Below are 20437 nucleotides of genomic sequence, written 5' to 3' on the forward strand. Positions count from 1 at the left end.
AGGAACAAATCTCCAGAAGTGGTAGTTTTCAGCACATTGCTTTTATTACATGCAGACAAGTGCAATGGAGAATGATTCATTCAAATATTACATTAAAATATTTATTGAGGCCGTTAGCCTGCATACAATATTAAAGCCCAATACTGAAGTGTGAATTACTTGGTTAATTGTGTAGATGTCAAAGCATAAGTGGCTGTTACTAAATTTGAGGTGTGAGCTGTTCTGTAAGGCCTCTTGTCTTTGCCAACCCTTGAACTGCCCTGGTGGAGAGAAGTCCATCAGAGTCTCTCTCATGTTTCCAAACTTCTGTCTGTTTCTTGTCCCTGTGTGCCCACTCCGGCTCTCTGTTGGCATATGCTGAGGTGTCATGGAGTCATGAGTGGTTTAGGTATGAAGAGGCCATAAAGATTATCCAGTTACAACTCCCCTGCCATGGGCAGGGATGCCTCTCACTAGATCAGGTTCCTCATAACCCCATTCAGCCTGGCCTTGAACACCACCAGAGATGCGGCAGCCACAGCTTCTCTGGGCAACCTGTTCCAGTGCCTCGACACCCTCACAGTAAAGAATTTCTTCCCAACATCTAATCTAAACTTACCCTCTCTCAGTTTACAACATTTTCCTCTTGTTCTGTCACAATATACCTTGGTAAAAAGTCTCTGACTTTCTTATAAGCCCCCTTACATACTGAAAGGTCACAATCAGGTCTCCCCCCAGCCTGCCCTTCTCCTGGCTGCACAACCCCAGCTCTCTGCCTGTCCTCACAAGGGAGGTGTCCCAGCCCTTCCAGCCTCTCTGTGGCCTCCTCTGGACCTGATCCAACAGCCCTGTGTCTGTTGTGCTGGGGTCTCACCAGCGTGGAGGACAGGAGGAGAGTCAGGACAAGACCCCAGCAAAGGCAAACAGCACTGCAGCACCCCACAGAGGTGGTATTTTCACATAATCACAGACTTGTTAGGGTTGGAAGGGACCTCTGGAGATTGTTCGGTCCAACCCCCGTGCCAAGGCAGAGTCACCCGGAGCAGGTGACACAGGAATGTGTCCAGGTGGGTTTCAGTATCTCCAGGGAGTGAGATTCTACATTGTCCCCAGCCGGCCTGTTCCAGTGCTCTGCCACCCTCAGTGTAAAGATGTTCTTCCTCATGCTGAGGTGGAACTTCTTGTGTTTTAGTTTATGGCCATTGCTCCTTGTCCTGTCGCTGGGCAGCACTGAAAAGAGTCTTGGCACCCTCCTTTGAGATACTTGTCTGCAATAATGGGATCCCCTGTGAGTCTCCTCACCTCCAGACTAAACAGGCCCAGCTCCCACCGTGTCTCCTCAGAGGGATGCTCTAGACCCCTCCTCCTCTGCATGACCTTCTGCTGGACCGTCTCTGGTAGCTCCTTGTCTTTCCTGTGCTGAGGAGACCAGGGCTGGGCACAGCACCCCGCGGCTCCTCCGAGGGTCTCTCCTCGCCCCGTGTCCCCTTCCCGTCCTGCGCCCCTCCCCGCGCTCCTCACACTGCCGCGCCGCGCTCCTCCGCGCCAGCAGGGGGCGCAGCCGCCGCCGCCGCCCCGCCGGAGCCGCTCTGGCGCCGCCGCTTCCGCGGGGCTCGGCCATGGCGGCGGGCGGCAGGAGGGCCGTGTGAGCGGGGCGGGCGGCGGGGCGCTGGGATGGGGGCCGGCGGGGTGCGGCGGGGCTCGGTCGGGGCAGCGGGGTGGGGGGCCGGCCGGTCAGTGAGCGGAGGCGTGTCCCCGCAGGTACCCGCTGTTCCAGAGGGGCGGCCCGCAGCTGCGGATCTTCCGTCCCAACTTCTTCATGCTGGCGGTGCGGCCCGGGCGTGCCCCAGCCCGAGGACACCGTCCAGTTCCGCGTCTCCATGGAGTGAGTGCGGGCACGGCAGCTGGGCTTGTGGGCTGAGGGCTGGGAGGGCCGCGTGCCGGGACAGGGAAGGGGCTTTTGCATCAGGGAGACCTTGCAGAGGGCGGCGAGGGCATTGATTTAATGACCATCTTTGCGTGGCTCCTCTCCCCGAGTGTTAGTGAGGCTCAGCCTTCCCAGGGACGGGCTAAGGAAGGAGGAAGTGCTTATGAATTTGATCCAGAGTAAGCAAGGTGGTATCCAGTTACTTGTCAGGACTCTTTCAGCCTGACCAGTCTGCTGGCACCCATTAGAGCCCAGAAGCCTGTAGGAGGTTTTGGTAAGATCAGCAGCTCCTACTCAGAATAAAGAAAGGTGTCTCAGGTTGGGCAGTGAGAAAGCCTGCTGAACACAGCATATACTTGGCATTTTGAATGTTGAGGCTACAGAGGATAAAATATTTGACAATTGTTGCAGTTTATGGATCATAAATCGCTATAGCAGTGTGTGGTCTAGGCTGAGTTTATACTTCCATGTAGTAAATCTGTCTTGGTTAAAACAAGAAGACATTTATTCCACGGTATTAAACAGTCTCTAGTTTATTGTATTTAAATATTTACACTTTTTTTTTCTCTCTTTCTTTCCCCAAAATGATTTTTCATTGCCTAGAATGACAAAATTGGATATCAGGAATTACCTTGAAAGAATATACAATGTGCCAGTAGCTGCTGTGAGGACCAGGATACAGTATGGTAAGTGCAGCAGAGTAATCTAAAGGGATGAATACAGCATCCCTGCACAGACAGAGTAGACTTTACCTTTCAAAAAGTCTGTTAGATTTCAACAGGCTTTGGTTCCAGTGTTTCCAGGTGCTTAGCTGGTGATGTCTGTTAGCTTAGTTGTTTATTCATCCCTTCAAATGAATGTACACCACTTCATATTGGAACGCTTTGATGAAATTATGGTGTAAGTTTCACTCTAAAAAGAAGAATCTGAATTTAAAAAGGCTAATCATCCTGACAGTTATCTAGCTTGTGCTTTTGTAGTTGGTACTGTTTCTCCTTGAAGACCAGTGGGTGTCTCCCTTCAGAAGGAACTGCTTCACGTGTTTGAATGAAAGTAGTAATTAAACTTAATTTCAGCTGTAGCCTGCATTTAAAAAATGAGCTGAGATTAGCTTGCAGGAGGTGTTATGGTCTAACAATAGCCAAAGTTTGTAGAGCAAAGAAAAATACTTTGTTGGACCAGTAGATAATGTCAGAAAAACATCTTGACAAGTTTTCAGGTTTTTATCACCTGTTGTTACCAGATTTCTGCTACAGACTTGAATATTTCCTCTTCTGTTTTTTCTCTTGTACAACCCCTCGAAACAACAACAACAACAACAAACTGCCCAGATCCCCATCAAAACCCACCAAAAACCCAACAAAAAACTAACCCAAGAGAAAAAGGAAAAACGTTCCTAGTTTAACTTATGCTGAGCTCTTGAGTTGGAGCAGAGGGACGAACTTCTAACTGAAATAGGCCAAATTTAGATAATGTCACCTTTACCTATGAATGCTTCCTTCCCCAGAGCTTCTCTGACAGCAGTTTGGGTGCAGTCAGGAATATTTTTCATTTTTTTTCATGTTAATTTACATTTTTGATCACCAGGCAGTGTAATTATTGAGTGGAGAGTAACTTGCTTAGGACATCTTTGATAGCTGGGTTTTTCATTTTTTCGTGCAGTGACTCTAAGAAAGGACTTACGTGTTTATAATGGTAAGGTTAAGGATGATTTTAAAAAGAATAGGAAAAAAGACCTGTAGGAGTGAAAAATGGAGGATGAAAGAAAAAGCTTCAAAATAAGGTTGTAAAACTCAGAACCTATAAAGGAAGAAAAAACCTGGAAGTATCATCTGTAATATGCTTGTGTGAAAAACAGAATTAAATTAAGTCATAAATACCAAACACATATAGTTCCAAACAGCACTGAAAAATATTCATGCTTGTCCTTATAACCATTTTGTCCCTCACTGCTGATTTTAAGGGATGGTATATAGTCAGGAATAAAAGAGGGTTAGAATGCCTAATAAATTGAGAGCTTTAATGTCTGCCTAATCTGAAGTGGATAAGTTGTACATCCCACTTCAGTTGTGACCAGCATCCTTGGAGACGGTTGAGGTGCATTGGTTTGTTTGGATGTGGAGTATAATTTCCTGGTGTATAAACAGTAGATCCAGCTCATCAGCTGAACAGTAAAAATTGTCAAGTTTAAGGCTGTTTAGTGGTCATTTTCTCCTTGTCTTCCTGAAGCTTTGGATGTTGGGAGGACAATTTATCACCCCTGGCCCCTGCTTGGGAGACTTTTCTCCTTGCTTCTTTGCAGACTTTGTGTGTGGCGTGAAGGCACAATGGCAGCAGGCTGGTGGTGCCTTGGTTCTCTGCTTGTAAACGAGGAGAGCATTGTCCAGAGTTTCAGGACGTTTTAATAACTGTGGTGTTGTGCTGGCAGTGAAGGAAGAGTATTTCTCTTAACAATAAATCAGAACTCAGCAAGTCCCCTCTTCAGTTTGGCCTTGCTTTGGAGAACTTGGAAGTCCTGGGAAGTAAAAGGTGGGATTCTCTTCATTTCTGCAGGTGCAAACAACAAGAGGAATCACAGGAATCAGAGAGTGAAGAAGCCAGATTACAAGGTCGCCTATGTACAGCTGGTGAGTTAACATGGATGCTTGTGAGGGAAGAGAAAGGGACTGTTAACCAGCCAAGCTGAAAGTAATGGCCAGTGAGTTGTCCTGGTTGGCTGAGTATTTCTGCCAATCCTCTAATAATGACAGTTTCTTTAACACATTCCACAATGTAAAGAGGTTTAAACGACTTGGTCTAAAGATCAATTTCAAGCAAATGGTTAGTTTTTCAAGCCCCATGTTGGTTTGAGGTCTGTCTGTAGGTTGTGGTCTGATGTCATCGGGTGCTGCTTTGCCAGAGAGTTTCATGCTGACCCTGTACTCTGTGTGCTGGAAGGTTCACGACTTGTGTGGTTGATTGCTGAAATGTCCAGTAAGTGAAAGAATATATTGTGAGGGCAGGGAACTTCTTATTAAAGGTCTTTGAATTTCAGAGAAGACTAAGGCTTATTCCTTGGAGAGCCTTTAGTCATGTCTAAACAAGCGTGCTTTGTGGCTGAACTGGGCTCTGAAACATACATTGGTTGCCCAGTGGAAAAGGAGCTTCATGTTCTTATAAATTTCTTTCATAACAGGAGCACATTATAGTTTAGACTTCTCTTGGGCTTACCTGTCTTTATGCAAAAAAGAAGTGCAACCAGTGACAAAAAAACCCTTCACATACCAAAATTACGTTAAAGAGATGCTATTTATGGTTGTAACACCATAAGCTCAAAATCTGTCTTGGGACAAGGATTCAGTGTTGGGGGAACACTCTGTTATCTTAAAGACTGGCTAAGACTTCATATGGACTTGGGGTCAAACTCAAGAGGCAAAAGCAATGGGAAATCTGATTTTTAATATTTCAAAGTTTAAATATGCTTTGAAGCTTTTTTCCTAAGCCCCTTCTGGGAAGGGGAATAGAAGGAAAAGTGAGGACAGTGTGTTTTTCTAGACAGCCCTTACCTAATTTAAAAGAACAGCGTAATGATACTAGGAAGTAACAGTTGTATTTAGATGAGGACTAACTTTGTTTTATTCTGCTGAAGTTAAAGGCAGCCTCATCTCTGTGAGGATTTTACATTACGATGGCTAAAACGCACATTCCTTTTTCAAGGAAGAGTCTCTGCTTTGGTATACTCGGGGAAGGAGTGGCAAACAGAATGCTTTTGCTGTGTTGGAGCAAGACACTCATTTAAGGCAGTGCCTTTGTGCATTTATTTCACATTCAGCCTCTCAGCCTAGAATAGCAGCCATTACCTTCAGGGTTGCTCGGCAGAGGTGTGGAGATTTACCTAAACTAACTTAGTATTGGAGGCAGGAGTAGTTTGTTCGTTCCTCCAGCCTCCCGTTTTGTCCTCTGGGCGATGCATGGAGCCCTGTTACACTGTGGCTGAGGGCTCTTAGTACGTGGGACAGCAAGAGTCCCTTATTGCCTTATACTGCAGTTGCCATAATAAGTTCTTGAGGAATGCCATGTTTTCCATCTCTCCCATGAGCAGGGTCGGGGACCAGTTTTTGGTGGTGTTTTTCATGTCAAGGGAGGGAATCCTGACCATTTGCTAAACTCTTGCCAGTGAAGCTTGGTCTCTGTGTTTTTTCCTCACCTCATTCCTGCTCTCTGGTCTCTTTTTTTTCCTATTGTTTTTGTGGTCTGTTAATTCCATTAACATTTAGGTTTCTTTATTCCTCCCCCTTTCTCTTTTTCCTTTTGTTTGTTGCTTTTCATCACTAGCTCTGATGTCTCACACAATGAGCTCCCAGCTCTGTGTTCACACCAACTTTAAACAGTGAGTGAAGCCAGAAACCCAGTGTCATTTCTGAATCTAAAGGGTTTGCCTTCGTTCTCATTCATGGTGTGATCAGGCCATTACAGGCCCCATGCAGTCCATTGTTAATATCTGCCTAATTTAGGAAAGTCTTTGCTAACCACTGTAAAATCCTTATTTTCATGAGAATTAGTTTGCATCTGCTGTGAGTCAGAGTAGCTGGGCTTTCCCACCATTTTTACCAGCTGTGTTTTCTCTCATTAATCCAGTTTCAAGTTAAAACTGCTTATGACTGGAAAAATATGGATGTGTTTTTGGAAGGTCTTGGGTTGATCTTTCTGTTGCCCACTAGGTGGAAGTATTGCTCTTTCCAGTGTGACTTGGTGGCGGCTGTGGTGCAGTTTACCTGAATGAAATTGAGTTTATTCTCATGACTGGTTATGTTTCCCTGCTTCATAAAGCATCACCCTATGTTTCCCTGTGCAACACACATACCCATTGACTTTCTGCAAGAGTCTCAAAGGAGGAAGGTATATGAAGTCATAGTCAACATGCCCTTAGGTGTCAGACTAGTGCCCCAGCTGTTCCACATGTAAGAATTGTTGTCCTTTCTTTTCCAAATACTATTTCTTGGAGATTCAGAGCTGTTTGCTTTATTCTCAGGCGGTAACTGGACAAATATGTGATGTGTCCAAGCATAATATTTTCACACTAAAAAAATACCTCAAATCATAGAAGGCTGTGGATCAACAATATCTTGCCATTCCAGAGCCTGCTTGCCTTTTTCCCCCCTTTTGGAATGTAGTGAGAAGGGTTTAAGTTAGAGACTTACGGCCCTGTGTATCAAATGCTACTTTTCTACACTGTTCTATTTTTAAAATTAAATCCAAGTTTTATATCTTTGCAAACTAGATAAAATAACTGTAATACAGCAGCATTTCTCCTTACTCCAATACCGCTATAATTATCATAACGAAAAGAAAAAAAAAGAAGAAAAGAAAGCCGGTGGGAAACTTTGCAGTTGCATTAACAGCAGGGAAATTAAAAAAAAACAACAACATCCCCTCCTTCTCCTCCTTCAGTGTTCTCACTGGTTTAGCTTAACAGGTGTTAGTACCCGTGGGAGCACAACTGTAGACAAGCCTCTGGATTCTAGACCTATTTTTAATTAAACCTGTTTTGAGAAATCTAGTGGAGATGGCTGTAAAAAGGAGTCTGACCTTGTCAGTGTTAGGACTAACACCTATTTAGCTGCTTGAATGATGGCACCGGTGGGAACATTTTTGCAAATGCTTTCTCCTCAACCCCCGTTTAGAGTATCCTGTACATGCACAGTAATTAACCTATTTGCACATCAGATGTGACAGCAGTTGTCTTTTGAATTCAAGGAAACTTGGATGATCCATATGCAGTGTTGTTCCTGAGAGGATTTTTGAAGTTGCTTTCTGTGCTCTTTTGCCATTTGTTTGCCATCAGATGTTACCACTGCAATAGCAGGAGAATTGTTCAAATGCACTGGATTATTAAACTTAGCTGCATTTGCTGCTACTGCTGGACTGAATCCCGTGCTTTTGGGAGTCCAGCATTTTTGTAGTTAGTGATACGATAAACATCACTTTTCTGCTAATTCTGAAGGACAGTAATAAGTGCTTCAGTTATCCAAATAACCAGAAGATCTCAGAGTTGTTTACAGGATCGGTGTTTGCTGCATCATTGCTGCACAGTAATATCTGTGCTGACCTTCCATTTCTAAACTTTTCAGGGGACGCAAAGGTCAGAGAAGTATAAGTGAATTTGTGCTGGATAATCCTCCCAGCAGTTTTCTGACATGAGGCTCAGCAGTGGAAAGGCCAGCACTTGACTTCATAGGCCTAATTATGGTCACTTAACCTCTCATTAAAATGAATGGAGGCAATTCGTACCACTCCATGTGATAACTCCTTAGACAGACTCAAAAGAACAAGGTGTGTTTTTACCCTTTCTAAAGATGAAGGCTTGAAATCTAAAGGGAAAAAAATGTTTGATGCTATGATCACTTTTTATTGTGAAGGATGTTATTAGCATTTAACAAATGAATCCTCATAAGGCCTTGTATGTAACTCACTTCTACATTCAGGTAATGCTGAATTGAGAATTAGAGTTGTGCAAGAGTAGAAGTTTAGTGGGTCCCGTTTCTGTTATCTGAGCACTGGACCACGCATCTCACTTGTGCATAACTTTAGAATTTGTAGGAAAAAGGGAGGTCTCTGGGAAGACCCCAAACTGAGAAGAGCAATGTGTAAAATCATCATGTGGCCTTTATTTTTTTAGGTGTTCGATGCCACCTCTCTGATTTGCTTTGTTTGGGGGTCTTTGATATTTTCTTTTTAGAATTATAAGGCTTCACTTGAGAGTGAGGTGAGCACATTGTGGTAGAGCTTATCCTAACAAATTCCAGAGTATTAGGGGATCACTTCACATTGATGAAAAAGATCTTTTGCTGTCAGTGCACCACCCAGTTCCAAGACAGACTGAGTTATCTGAGCAAAATTACTTTTTTTCCAATGTCTGTCTTTTTTACAGGATTTTCTTTTAGCACAGCTATGTTGAGTAGAAAAGCGGTGTTATCTTCTCCCCCTTTCTCTGTGCTTCTAAGGTAATTATGCTGGCAGAAGTCCTAAAGTAGAAGCAAGTTCTGGCCTTTTTAGAGGTTACTTCAGCTCATGAGAATTTCAGTAATTCAGCAATTAAAAGGATAAATAGCTTGCAAAAGGTAAATCGGTTAACAAATGCAAGGTTTTCAAGTAAGCCAGAATCTTCCTTTCCGGTTGGATATGCCAGCACTTCATGTTCTAGCAGTTTGTAAACCAGATAAACCCTGATGAACTTGGTAAAAATCGTTTGCTTTATTCCAATGAGGATTTCATTCTGAGGATGCATCTATCATATGGTTGTCAAATGGTTGCTGTATAGCAATAGGGAAAACTTTTGCAAAGAAAAAGTGTAAGAAAAAGCAACACTGTGTAAAGGAGTGACAATCCCTCTGTCCCTTTGGTAGGCATTTTTTTGAGGAGTTGGCATATGAGCTTGAACCTCAGTAGCCTCTGGCATTGTGTGGAAGATGCACTGAGTGTAAATATGCCTGGACAGCCTAACAATCCTTTATGTAAGTTGATGCCTTTTGGTATTTTTTAAATTTTGAAATACCCAAGATACAGGCTTCTTCTGAAAACTAGCTACTGAGCATGCACAACAGCTATTTTTCATACAGTTTTCATCACTCCAGAGCCTTACAGTGCAGTATTACTGCAGAGTATTGTTACTTAAGATTTATCAACCTTCAGTTCTCAGGGTGTAATGTCTTGGCTGTTTCGAATCGTGTTTGGCTACCAGCCAAAATCAGAATTTCTTCACAAAACAAGAGCTGGAAAGAGCCAACTTGTCTGTGCTGATTTGATTTATTAAAAGACTCCAGATACAGATTGACATTTTCAGCTCAATATTTGACTTTCACCAGCCTTGAAATGGGAACTGTGAGCACTTTGATAAACAGCTTAAAGGTTTGTCTGGTTTTGCTACAGCCTCTGTGTGTATCTTTTTTTGTTTTCTTCCCTCTTTTTAAAATAATAACTGTTTTGCAATGCTTAGCGAATTACCATGGATGTTGTTAGTATGCTTTAGGGACAGCTTTCCTTCATTCTCCAATAAGGGAAATGCATTGGTCCTGGAAGCATACCAGAATGAAAGTGCTGGATAACAAGAGCAGTCCCTTACTACACTGTTACCAGTATAAATAGTTGTCAGATTTTCAGTGGAGGTGGTGTGCCTACCATGTTAGCCCGAGTTGTTTTCTGACTTGTTTAACTAAAATGGCTTCCTCTCCAGGGCAGGCAGGTCTTTAGTATGGGCCCTGTCTGTTCTGTAGGTACCACAGGGCTGAGTGACCTGCCCACAGCACAGTTAAAACACAGCAATTTTTTGTAATACTACCAAATTCTTTTCCAAATGCTTCAGTGTGCTAAAATCCTGGGCAGCGCTTGGCCTCAAGGGTGCTTGTTGCTGATCCTGCTACAGGAAGAGGTTTAGTAGGCTGCAGCTTTGGGCTTGCTCAAGGACCCTGGTAAGGCCAGTTTCTTTCTGTGCCATGAAATGGGACTGTGCTTTAGCTGTCAAAGGACAGCTGTTAGAAGGATACCTGTTGGTAATTATAAGGTACAAAAGAGCTGAAACCCCAGAGTACACCAGTGGAAACAAAAACCTTGATATGTTCCAGTTGAGCTTATCCAGGCTAGAATCAAGGAAAAAGCAGTGTACACAGCAGCTCCCTTGTTGTTTTTGTAGTATGGTCAGGCTCTTAGGAAACCCCCAAGAAGTATGCGCTACAAAAACAACTGGAGCATTGCTGTGTAGAGTTGGTATTTTGTAGATTCCAGTCTGGATAATCTCATCTGGGATAAGTCATGCTTTTTTCTCTCCAAAGCATATGAGGTTTAGATTTTTTCACACCTGTTATTTGCCAGGTTGACTGTATATGATTAAATGAAACATAGCACACATTCAGCTGGGTCAGGGATGTGGTGATGGTTCTCTTGGATTTATTTATGTCATTTTTCTGATCCCAAAATGCAGTGTAGGTAGTTATGTCAGGGAAAGCTCCTTTCATGTCCTTTGTGGAACCATTTCATAACTGAGCCTCTTGTTTGGTTCTATTTACTGCATAAATTTAAAGACTGACTGATCTGAAAAAAGCCAAACCCACCTGTTTTCATCTGAAGCAGTTAAATGCTTTTCTTGAGATTTCTGCATGCAGAAAGCTGCCAAAGAAGTTAATGTATGGTAATGTTTGTAAGTGTTTTGGAGAGTAATTTCAGAGTTATGGGTGACCAGTTACAAGTTTTATTATGCAGGGTCCCATATAGAATGGAAGGGCTGATATTGTTGAGTTTAATGAAGCTCTGCTTAGAGCAAACGCCACTAAAAATAAGTAGGTAATGTTAATAGAATAGTACATTTCCACAGAAAAATGGTTTCCTGCTGTTAGATAAAAACCAGAGACCAAGCAAATGTTTATTTTCCAAGTGGGAGACGTAGATCTGATGATGATGTTTCACTAAAATGACTTGTCTGTTAGGCAGAATGACTGATGCAGATGTAATCACTTTAATCTCATTAGTGATATATTAGACAGATTGTTCCCACTGTAATTGTTTTACACCATAGTCTTTATGTCTGTTGATAAGAGACCTCTGATATCTGTTATTCTGTATTCCCACATTACACCCTACAATAACAGCTGCTAGGCTCTCTCTTATCCTTAGCTGAGATCTAAACAACTACAACCACTACTCATATCCTGAGTGTTAACATAATGAATGCCTGCTCCACTGTGTATTCCCTGGTGCTGTTACTTTAACAAAATCCCTTAGTTTGCTCATCTTGTTTTTACTGTATGACTCACACAACATCTCTGAGCTGGTTCAAAGTCTTTGAAGAGATGTCCATCTCCTGATCATTCATCTGTAAAAAAAACCAACATGTCAGTATCTTAAGTAGCACACAGAAGAGGAGAGGCTGAAAGTTAGCTTTTGAGGAGAAGGGATGTACATGTATCTTGGGGACATGGGTGGAAAGGGATTTTGGGAGGTCACGAGGTACCATTTTGCACTAGCTGGAAATTCAGGGTGGTCTTTCACTGTAAGTGTATGCATCATAGCTACTGCAGAAAGGCTGGAATGTCTCTCTGACCATTTGTTTTCTCTTTAGGGCCAAGGACAAACCTTTCAGTTTCCCAACCTATTTCCAGAGAAAGAACAAGACCCAGAAACTCGCTCTTTGGATGACTTCAGGGATAAATATATGGAGAAAGAGAAGCAGAAGCAGGAAGGTGACCCCAGACGAGGTGGAGTCCCTGATTGGTTTGGACTTTGATGCAACAAGCCAGCTGCCTTCCTTTAGGCTCAGAGGGATTTTGATTAGCACAACTTGCACTCTTCCCTTCTCGTAATGACTGAATGTTTAGTCTTGTGCAGCCCTTGCTAGCATGTCTTTTTTCTGGCTGTTTGTGCTTGACTACAACAAAATGGCCCTGAAGAAATAAAAAGGTAAAATAAATCTAACTGCACCAGGTCTTTTCTGTGAACTTGTGGACTGTTTCTAAAATGTAGAATTCCTTGTTGTCATTTCTGACTATGAGAGTGTCATTATGTTTACCTTCTTCGTGCTGCTGCGGGTTGTTTTGAGTAGAAATAGGAGGGATTTGATTTCCTAGGATATGTGCAGTTTGTATGGACTAGAATGTATAAAGTCAAGATAGGTTAGTCAGAGGTGAACATGAAAGTGTAGACAACTGGGCTATAGGCTCAGGGTGTAGGGTGCCCTTATTGTCACTTACTGTCCTGCTTATCCTATTGCCTTCCTTGCAGTGACCCCTCCTTTCCTGGAGAAATGCACGTGGTCTTATTGTACTCTTGTAACAGTCATGTGGCATTTTGGGGACAGGGTTTATAGAACACATTTGTGACTGGGCACGTATGTGTTTGATCCCCTTAAGCATCAAGGAACAGACAAAGGTGGTGTGTGTCTCTGCTTGCTGTTGTGCAGTGCAGGTAGCTGCCTTCTGTGACCAGCCTGCTGTAGGAATGTTTACTGGCATGGTTGTGCTGGTATTCCTTCCCCTCTCCTCAGCTACCTTGCAGTGCTGGCAAGTGTCCTGTGTGGACACAGTTGTATTGGCATGGAAATGCTCCTGCCAGTGTAGCCTGTTTCGTGCTGAGGACTAATAAAAAGACTGTTTTTCTGGTGTAACTCCCTCTACTTCCAAGTTGCTGATGCCAGGGCACTGGTAGAACTTTTCTAGGCTGCCTGGGCTGCCACGTTCAGTGTTTTCATTTCTTGGCTCTGTGGCTGTTTCTCCTTGCTCTGATGAGGATATTTCCTCTTTTCCTTAGTCAAGTAATGTGCTCTGCTGTTGTGTCAGAAATAGTGGGGGAAAAGGAGGGCTGCGAAGGACTTCACAGATGGAGAAGGGTATTTTTGCAGGCTGTTTGCTACAACTCAGCACACTCAGGGTTAAATGTATCGCTAATGTTTCCCTGGCTTTTGAGTTCTGCCGCTTGGAGCAATTGGCAGGGTAGTGAATGAGCCCATGCCTTCAGTGCTTCTACCTGGGTGCACTCCTTTATTGTTCTGTGTCTGAACTTCTTGTTTGGACAGCTAGCAAGATGTTTACAAGGAAACAGCTGTTCTCCAGAGAGTCAATCCAAGTAGGATTTTACGTACCCCCTTCTGTTCATTAGTCACCTCTTTCTCCCTGCTACTTCCCTTGTGCACAACAGTCCACGTCCTTCTGTGGTTTGTTGTTTACACCCCCCTCTTTGTCCACTTTCCAAGGGGGATCGTGTATGATCTAAGTTAGCTGGTACTTTAACAGAGAGATGCTCTTAGAGAGGAGGGAGATAAGGGAGGATTTGCTACTCCCAGCCTGCCAGCAGAGTTACAATAGTAGATGTGGAAAAATACTGACTTCACTGAAAACAGTTCATATGTTTGGCGTATCTGCAAAGGCAACGTTTCCGGAGTTTTGTAGTGACATGTAAAACTCCAGGTTAAATCAGGAGCTGCCTGCAGTTTTAAAGTAGGGTGACTGAATTTGGGTGCAAGGGTCTCTGCTGTACACAGCCTCCTCCTCACCCCTCCTTTGTTTTAAAGGGGCTGTTTCTCAAACTCACAGGTAAGTATGGAGACGACCTATATTGCAACTTGGGCTTTGTTCCTTCAATATAATATTATGGAGTTTGGTATTTTTTCTTCACTTTCCTTTGTGGTTATCTCCAATGCAGGTAACTCCATCTTTTTCACCGTGGTTAAGATAGAAAGGGCTCACCTAGGGCTGCCATGTGTCTTCCTAACTCGTTGGTCAGCCTTGAGCAAGCAAACAGTCAGGTATGTTAGTTCTGGATGAATGAAGCAGCATTAGATGCGTTAGGTGTAACAGTAAAGATAGATTTAACCATCAACCTCTGCCTTCCCTGTTAATGGTCAGGACATGTTGGAGTTGCCAGCTTCTGTACTGATGTTGAGGACCCCAGATGAGTGAAATTTATTTGCAGTCCCAAATGTGCTCTAGGCTTAGTGAGTACCAAAAGCCCCTGTGTAGGTCTACCATGCATTGCTACTCTGTTTTCTCCATGGGCAACTAATTCCTAGCTCATGTTCAAGGCAGGTTTCTGTCTAGAGTGGCACAAAAGAGAGGAAACAGATACAAATACACCTGTATCTGTATGAAGTTGCTGTAACCAAATTCTGGCAGATAGTCAAGCTGTGTAAGAGAGCAATTGTGTAATCATGTAGAAAGGTTTGAGTTGGAAGGGTCCTAAAAGATCACCTAGTTCCAAGCCACTGTTATTGGGTAGGGACTCATTCCTTGATGTTACCAGCTACCTCTAAAACAGTGTTCCTGTGAAGTTAAGGTAAGGTTAAAAAAAAAGAAAAGTCCAAGTCCCTGACTCAACATTATTTTGCTTTAATGCTCCCGATTGCCATGGAAGTGGGATTAAAAAGATCTCGAGTCTTTCCCAGTCCCTTGTTGAGCAGTGTTTCTGAGGAAGTGCTAGTGGTTAATATGATCTGGTGCTTCAGTGCTTCCCAAATCCCGTCTCCCAAGATGTACAGGTGGGCTAAAAGATAACAGAGATGATTCTTTAACATGAAAGCGCAGATTGTATCAGAGGTACCGGAAAGAAGTACAGCAAATGAGTTCTGAAACTAGGACAGGGACTCAGAGTTTTTTGTGAGTTTTGTTCAATGTACTGTGCTCCTTCCAGCACATCTTGATGTTTGTTTCGGGTGATGTAAAGGATCAGCAGCTCCTATGAAGTCACATCTAGCCCTGCTGTCTGAGGTGTTGAGCTGTCCTTGGCCATGTCAGGGGCCATACCTGTGGGCCAAGGATGTGAATATACACGTGAATAACTTCTCCAAGGACCAGAGTAATGACTTGGTTGAAGAGTGATGTTCACTGAGGTGCAGGAGGAGCCACGTCCTGCACTTGGCGTGCACAGCTCTGCAGCTGCTGCTTTCTCTGACGTACAGGGGAGATGTTGAACGCAGTTTCTTTCCTCTCTGAACGTGTGCAACCCCCCAAAGAGAGTGAAGTGCTGGAACAGCTGGCAGATGTGCGGTGGGATGCGCTGGCCGGGCTGGTGGAGAAAGGTATCTGGCTATGCTGAGTGAGTGCTATCCCAGCAATACCATCCAGCTATGATGAGCGCTGTCCCAGCAATACCAGGACCCTTCAGAGGGAACACACAATTGCTTCTGGTTTTTTTGAAACCAAAATGAATTGCAGAGACACTGCAGAGGTGACTATCTAAGTGACTCCCCTAACATTACACCTTAGAAATGAGGTTTGTGTTGTAGGTAGGGCTCTGGTGGGTACTAGGGACAGGTTCCTGCAGATAACAAAATTACTGAGTCTTGTAACCATTTGTCATCACCTGAGCCTTACTATGTGACCTCAGAGGGTGCAGCACAGCTGGTAAGTGGTTAGACATAAAGCTGTGGTAGCTTTATCTTCTGTGTTACCCAGATTATAGAATCATAGAATCGTTTGCATTGGAAGGGACCTTTAAAAATCATCTAGTCCATCAGTCTTGCAATGAGCAGGGACGTCTTCAACTAAATCAGGTTGCTCAGAGCCCAGTCCAACCTGTCCTTGAATGTTTCTAGGAATGGGGTGTCTACCATCTCTCTGGGAAACCTGTCCCAGTGTTTTACTGTACATGTAAAAATCTGCTTCCTCATATCTAATCTACATTGACCCTCTTTTAGTTTCAAACTGTTATCCTTGGTCCTATTGCACCCGACCCTGCTAAAAAATCTGTCCCCATCTTTCTTATAGGCCCCCTTTCAGTACTGGAAGACTGCAATAAGGTCTCCACAGAGTCTTCTCCAGGCTGAACAACCCCAACTCTCTCAGCCATTCCTCACAGGAGAGGTGTTCCATCCTTCTAATCATCTTCATGCCCCAGCTCAGGACCTTGCACCTGGCTTGGCTGAATCTCACAAGGTTCCCATGGGCCCACTTCTTGATCTTGTCCAGGTCCCTCTGAATGGCATCCTGTCCCTCAGGTGTGTCAATGAATCTCTCAGCTTGGTTTTGTCTGCAAACTTGCCATGGGTGCACTTGGTCAGTTTATGTCACTGATGAAGATGCTGAACAGAACTGGTCCCAGTACAGACCCCCAAGGGACAGCACTGTGTTAAAGCTTAGGTGTGACCTGCACGTCCGGTGGCATCAGTTTTGCAGTCCTGGCCGTCATTCCCTGTTTGTCAGAGAAAAGAGAAAAGGCTAAATTACAGGAAAGAAGTGAGTACAACTTTGTGGTAGATTCCAGAAAAGGTGTGTGCTAATCCCTTTAACAAATATTCTTGTTCTGGGCAAAGGAAAGGTGAAGCACAGGGAGCATAGATGCCTGGCTGTCGTGGCTGAACATGCCTGAGAATGGGTAGTCCAGAGTTTCTGACACCTGCTCCCATACTGGCACCCCCAAATTATGCATCTGGTGACAGAAACATGTATTAAATGATTTGATCTACTCTTGACCCACTGCCATTAGCAGTGCTGAATGAATGAAGCAGTAGGAAAATTTGGTTTACTTTATCCAAAGTGGATTTGCTGTGGAAAATGTCTTCATGGCTGGGGAATTCCTGCTCCTTCCAGGTTATCCCAATGACATCAAAGTTGGGGTTTTTATTTCAGGAGAACTATTTTACTTATTTGAATTTTCGGGTTGTTGGACAGACTATTGCTTCTTCAGCCCCGGCGTGTTTGTGGAACGGCTCGCAGAGAGCGGTGAGGGTTGGGTAGAGGACGTCTGCTCAGTGCGTGCAACAGGGAAAGGTACACAAAGCAAGCACTATTTTTCCTGGGAGGACTGAAAGCTGTAAAACCGTTATCTTGACAATGCTGCTTTCTCCTGAGCTAGAGTTCAAGGATTGCTCAGAGTCCAATTTAAAGCAGTTGTCTGAGAATGCCTTTCCAGGGCGGTTTTTATGCCAAGGCTCGTAGGTACCATGGCTAAAAAGGAATATTGTGATAATCCCTTTTGACCTCCTGAATGACACACACCATAAAATTTCATGCTGTACTTTCTGTGCATAGGCCAGAAGCTTGTGGTTGAATGTTACCTGAATAGATTTCAAGGCTTGAACTTGAAACATTCAAGTTTGAAACATGAAACATTGCAGGACCAAGTCATTTTCCTTGAATAAGCTGGGCCCAAATGGCATGAAAGTCACCAACATGTCATTTGTCCTGTGAATTACACAAAGTAGTTGTAATGGGAAAAACTGAGCATAGCTGCTCAGGAATCATGTGTTTGTAGAAAAGAGAGGTAATTTCTGTAAATATTATTTTCTTTAAATGCAAAAGGTTTTAGACTAGATAAGATGACATAGTGGTTTGAGCCATTTCTTCTGAAGTGATTTATGACTGTTTAGACAGCATTTAGCTCTTTGTGTATAGTATGGCTTATCAAAGTGTGTGCTGCTGTTGCAGACACACCCAGCTTGCAGAATTTGGGAAATATATCACAGTCACTTTTCTGTGGCTTGGGAACACAGTAATCAGGGCCTGGTGTGAAACTAATTGCTTTTAATTACAAAACAGGACTAATTATCAGTCTCTTACAGCACTAATTATCGGTCCCTTAACCTTTCCTGCCTTCCGCTGTTAGAAAATGCTGCAAATAAAAAGTGATTAAGATTTTGGAGAATTTGCGCAGTGCAGAATTAGGTGGTGTATTTTCTTCTGTGGCGAGTGGGATGTGGGAGAGGTCACACATGGTGTTCTAGGCAGGTAGGTCTTGCTTGGGATCTGGCCCTTAGTGCTATCTGTGTTTCATTTTCCAAAGTTCTTGTTTTAGGAGTCAGACCAATGTCAGTGATTCAAGGCTTGGAAAACTTCCGTTCCTAAAAAAAGGCTTGGGAAACTCCCTCTGTTGATTTGTGATTTAGAAGTATTTTGATTCTTGTCTGTCTGTATGCACCTGGAAAAGAAAAATTTCTCAGAGGCAGAGCATAGTTTAGTGTAGCTAAACAACTGAAATGAGCAGACTAGAAAGGGAATGGCTGGGGGGTGGGCAGGTGTTATGCTCCTAAATGGAGGGAGAAGCCAGGGAGTTGTTCTGGATCATGTCTGTGTGGTGCATTTCTTGTGAGCCTGCACTGAAAACACAGAGCTGTTGAAGGTTTCTTAGGTCACGAAGAGAGCCTGCTGCAGATTGAGCTGTGCCAGCGCTTGCACACATGGCAAACCCAGTGTGTGGTGTCTCACAACAGCTGTCAAAGACTGGTCATCATACCCAGAGTCTCTAAACATCCTGTTTATCCTTGCAAGGAGGAACACTTGATTGAAAGATAAATACAAAAAAAAAAAAAAAAAACCAAAACCAAAACAAAATCCAACCCCAAAACTGGTGCTAGGATCAACATTTGCCCTTGGGCTAACAAACCTGAAAACAAAAGAAAATAAACATAGGATGGAGGCAAACACATTTCCACACAAGCCCAAATTCTAAAAGGGATTTAGGAGCTGAGCTTGTTTTGGCATGCTTGAAAAAGAAAAAGCTGTCTGGATGCCAGGATTTGTAGGGCTCTATATGTGTGCGTATGCATCAGGGTAAGAGCACAGGAAGGGATGGGGTGTCTGTGGTGATCTGAGGGGAAAATGGCAGACACTGGAGCTGCCTTTATGCAGGGTCACCCTTGGGGCATAGCTTGCACTTTTTTTTTTTTTTTTAATTAAGCATGCCAAGAAAAAATCTTCGAGTTGGCAGCAAGATTTTTTTTTCTTCTTCTCCCTCTGTTTGTTGTTCATTTGTCGCTGCACGGGAGGTCTGTTTACTCTGCTCAAGAGAATGAGGGACCCAAGAGACACTGCTCTGCATGCAACATTTTTATGGAAGGGGCTAGAGGAAGAGAAGAAGGAACTTTCGAGCCTTTTGAAACAGAGGTGGACTGTTTCTCGTGCTTCTTTGCCCTGATGCTGCCCTGATGTTGGGCCTGATGCTGCTACTGCTTGTGCAGATGTAGCTGGGCCCTGGACTTCAAAGATGGGTCCTGCTGTTATGGGCTGATGAGGCAAATCTCTACAGGGTCAGTGTGAGGAGGCCAAAGATGCCCTAAGACTTGATGTTGAAACTCTGAGTAGCTCTAACACTGTGGTGTCCCCCACTCTGCCCATGGGATCTCTCCTGGTAGGTTGCTTTAAAACTGGAGATGGTGCTCCTCTCTCCCAGCACCTCCCTATTGACTCTTCTGAATGAAGTGTGGGATGAATTCATGAACATGCCATTAAAATAATCTATTGGATGAGGCAAGGCAGCCCTTCATTCCAGGGATTTAGTATTTTGAAGGGGACTTTTCCAGAGCTGTGTGGCAGCCCGCTGCAGCTGCTCTTTGTTGCTTTTGATGACTCAGTGAACTTCTGAATGCTTCAGTTTCTCCAGATGGGCTTAATAGTGATTGTGACCTGACTGGAGATCCAACAGAGGAGGGAAAGTGGAGATCTGTATTACTTTTGCTTGCTGGCATCTCAGTGGATGAGGTAGCTTTGTCCAGCTGGATCTTCTTCACGTCTTATGGTGCTGAAACAACTCGAAAAGAAACTAAGGGTACTGCACAAGCAGGGTGAATGTCTTTAGATTAACAGGTGGGCGCATCCCTGGGGGTATTTTTTGCATGAGCATTATTCTGGGTTCTGGGCAGTGAGAGCAGTGGCACATGGCAGGCAGAGTTCTGCAGTGTGAGGCAGGGCAAGGGAATGGCTACCGAAAGCAATGGATAATTCCACTGGAGCAGACTTTGGAGCTAATTGGTGTTCAGCCATTTGGAGTTTTCTTATCCTTTTTGGCTGGTGAAAGAGGACAGGGACTGATGGGTCTGCCTATAGTCTCAGTCTTGTGTTCAAAGCAGCTATTTTCTAACCCAAGTCAGTTCTGTATTGCCCTAATGCATCACAGAACAGAGAGGTTTCAATTGACAGAAGGAGTTGACTCCTTTTATCTCCATGTTCCCTGTTTTAATTGATGGAAAAGCTTCTCAGCAATCCCAGGACATCTTTCTGTGTTGCAAAGATTCCCTTAAATACTGGGACACTCCATGGTGTTTTGGCCGCTTTGTCTCCAAGAGGAGGGGGAGTTAAG

At 43.8% G+C, this 20437-nt stretch overlaps 1 protein-coding gene across 1 annotated transcript; it reads left to right on the plus strand.

The window, feature by feature from the left end:
• Positions 1-1598: 1598 nt before the first annotated feature.
• Positions 1599-12359, plus strand: MRPL23 (mitochondrial ribosomal protein L23). Its single transcript, XM_039553208.1, is given in 6 exon segments — positions 1599-1624; positions 1741-1813; positions 1815-1864; positions 2510-2592; positions 4460-4533; positions 11997-12359. Coding segments are annotated over 6 exon segments (471 nt in total). The 3' UTR covers positions 12162-12359.
• The last annotated feature ends 8078 nt before the right edge of the window (positions 12360-20437 follow it).

Source organism: Corvus cornix, chromosome 5 (genome assembly GCF_000738735.6).
Source record: "Corvus cornix cornix isolate S_Up_H32 chromosome 5, ASM73873v5, whole genome shotgun sequence".
Lineage (NCBI taxonomy): Eukaryota > Metazoa > Chordata > Aves > Passeriformes > Corvidae > Corvus > Corvus cornix.